Source organism: Formica exsecta, unplaced genomic scaffold (assembly GCF_003651465.1).
Source record: "Formica exsecta isolate Colony F162 unplaced genomic scaffold, ASM365146v1 scaffold5094, whole genome shotgun sequence".
NCBI classification, from domain to species: Eukaryota; Metazoa; Arthropoda; class Insecta; order Hymenoptera; family Formicidae; genus Formica; species Formica exsecta.
The window spans coordinates 3,487-6,171 of NW_021852337.1; the positions used below are offsets into that span (position 1 = coordinate 3,487).

The following is a 2,685-nucleotide window of genomic DNA, read 5'->3' on the forward strand; positions in this document are numbered from 1 at the left end:
TATATATATATATATATATATATATATATATATATATATATATATATATATATATATATATATATATATATATATATATATATATATATATATATATATATATATATATATATATATATATATATATATATATATATATATATATATATATATATATATATATATATATATATATATATATATATATATATATATATATATATATATATATATATATATATATATATATATATATATATATTATTTATTAATATTTTTCAACGTTCGTAAAGTGATATTTTTTCAATGGAATTATTAATGGAATTATAGGAATTGCTGAATAATGTTGCTCCTTTTATAAATATGCAGCAAAATGTTAACATTAATATTACTAAAAAATTAATGTTTACCATCTGGGTGTTAGCAAAGCCAGAGAGTTTTTTAGCTGCCAGTGACAGATTTGGTTTGCCGAAGAGCACAGGGCATAAAATATTTAGAAACATTACACATTCTCTGGTACAATTAATGCCTCAGTACATAAAATGGCCAAATGCAGCACAAAAGCAATTATCTTGTAATGTATGTTTCTTAATTAAATGCTTCTGTGTACATGTGTATGTTAATGCAATTGATTAAAATTGTTATTTTTTAAGATATTATTCCTAAATTCTAGATATTTGAGGCTCGATCACGTGGATTCCCGGGAGTAATTGGTGCTATAGATGGTTGTCACATTCCTTGCAAACAACCGATAGGGAATGCAAATGATTTTTATAATAGAAAAAGTTTCCATTCAATTATATTACAAGGTAAATTTTGTATATATACAAATAACTTTTGACTTTAATATTTTAAATGCAATATTTTAAAATTAAAAAATGTTAATATTTATTATAGGGGTATGCGACCATAGAGGATTATTTATTGATTGTTTCATTGGTATGCCGGGTCGCATGCATGATGCACGAGTATTTCGAAATAGTCCGTTATTTCACCAAATATCAAATGCAGAAAGACCTCTAATTCCAGAGAATATGCACTTAATAGGAGATTCTGCATACCCTTTATTATATAATGTAATGACACCAGTTAGAGATAATGGGCATTTAACATTTTCTCAAAGAGTATACAATACAAAATTAAGTTCCATAAGATCGATTATTGAAAGGGCATTTGGATTATTAAAAAATAAATTTAGAAGGTTAAAATATTTAGATATTTCGGATTTTAATTTGGGAAATGATATGATAGCAGCAGCATGCGTATTGCATAATTTTATAATAATTCATGATGGCATAAATGTGGAAGAGGAAGATGATTTTTTTAACGAAGCAAATATAGAAATTGATGATATTGTACATGAGGAAGGTTTGCAAGCTGTACAAAAACGTACACAAATTATAGAATTATTTTAAATACATATATATTTAATACATAAATGTACATATGTATTGTACAAAATAAATATGTTTTATTAAAATATAAACCAAATACATGTTCATATATATTTCCTTGAAACATGTATGTAACTTTATATATATATTTTATATATAAAATAATTTAATATATATATATTTTATATATGAAACAACAGAACATTTTATATCTCTTAGTTTTCTTTGCATATATTATTATATTTCTATACTTGAACACAAGTGTTTACTGTTTTGCGTGCGATACTAAATTCCGCAAAATATCATTTCTTTCACGTTGTATTTTATTATGTTCTTCTATAGTCTCAGTTAATTTATTTATCGCTTCCACTCTTTTTTCTTCACAGTCTAATAATTTTTTTCGTAAATCGTACATAACTTTTGATTTGGCAGCTTTTTGTGTTTTAGTCTTCATGTTATCCTGGCTCGATGTATCATTACTCGTACTATCGTAACATACTAACTGCTGCCTAAGAATTGTACTTTTAATAGAGTATTTCTTTTTACCATAATCATAGTTAACTGTACCAAAATTTAATCGCGCACAATTTTGAAGCCAATCAAAAACATATAAATTACCTTGCACAAACGTTTTTACACACCTGTTTGACTGTTCGTTTTCTGTGATTTGTTCAGCAAATTCCATTTCTGAGCAAGCAGAACTTATATTTTGATCTCCGCAAGTCGACGTAGATGGGGTCAAACTGTTATGTTCCTCATTAACTGCGTTGTTATTTATTGCCATAGAAGATATTGTTGGACCTATGTGTACAGTACGATCTTCTCTATATATTTCTTCCATGAGGTCGTACCATTCCCAATTAATACGTCCACGACCAGTACTCGTTTTTTTATTATTGTCTAAAATATTCCTATAAGATTTTTTTAAGTTTCGCATCTTGCGGTCCAGAGTGTCTTCGTTAACAATATAATTATTTTTTTCGAATTCATCAACAATTTCTGTCCATAAGAGCTTTTTTTAATTTTTGGATCACGAAATTTAGTTTTTCTTTCATGATACTTTTCTAAAAGAAGCTTGGTACTTTGCCTCGTCCAACTGAATGATTCTATTATGGGATCTGCACCATAAAAATATTTTATTTCGTATATATAATTAAAATATGTGTGTGTAAATCGTTATGAGTATATGGTATATACATACCATTATTTTCTTTCTCCATCACACCTACTACTTCACTTGAAGTTATATTGGTGGCGAAATATTTATTAAAAAATTCGGGATCTGTGAATAACCAAATATTATATATATATA

At 26.0% G+C, this 2,685-nt stretch overlaps 2 protein-coding genes across 3 annotated transcripts; one reads left to right on the top strand and one right to left on the bottom strand.

Moving 5' to 3' along the window:
• The first annotated feature begins 323 nt into the window (after nt 1-323).
• Nucleotides 324-1,425, top strand: LOC115241720 (putative nuclease HARBI1). Its single transcript, XM_029817629.1, has 3 exons — nt 324-558; nt 653-788; nt 877-1,425. The coding sequence occupies exons 1-3, from the start codon at nt 343-345 to the stop codon at nt 1,392-1,394; spliced, it is 870 nt and encodes a 289-aa protein (XP_029673489.1). The 5' UTR covers nt 324-342; the 3' UTR covers nt 1,395-1,425.
• Nucleotides 1,426-1,520: 95 nt separating this feature from the next.
• Nucleotides 1,521-2,656, bottom strand: LOC115241718. 2 transcript variants are annotated; one of them, XM_029817627.1, is made up of 3 exons: nt 2,575-2,656; nt 2,015-2,491; nt 1,521-1,882 (listed from the first exon to the last, which is right to left on the bottom strand). In XM_029817627.1, the coding sequence occupies exons 2-3, from the start codon at nt 2,308-2,310 to the stop codon at nt 1,639-1,641; spliced, it is 540 nt and encodes a 179-aa protein (XP_029673487.1). In that variant the 5' UTR covers nt 2,311-2,491; nt 2,575-2,656; the 3' UTR covers nt 1,521-1,638. The 2 variants fall into 2 exon arrangements, with proteins under 2 accessions (XP_029673487.1, XP_029673486.1); XM_029817626.1 differs by having other exon boundaries at nt 1,521-2,491.
• Between the last annotated feature and the right edge of the window lie 29 nt (nt 2,657-2,685).

Excerpts from the sequence above, each read along its gene's own strand:
- LOC115241720 (XM_029817629.1), top strand. The coding sequence starts at position 343 with ATGCAGCAAAATGTTAACATTAATATTACTAAAAAATTAATGTTTACC. Across the intron at positions 559-652 it reads AAAAGCAATTATCTTGTAAT|ATATTTGAGGCTCGATCACG; the intron begins GTATGTTTCTTA and ends CCTAAATTCTAG. Across the intron at positions 789-876 it reads CCATTCAATTATATTACAAG|GGGTATGCGACCATAGAGGA; the intron begins GTAAATTTTGTA and ends TATTTATTATAG.
- LOC115241718 (XM_029817626.1), bottom strand. The coding sequence starts at position 2,310 with ATGCGAAACTTAAAAAAATCTTATAGGAATATTTTAGACAATAATAAA.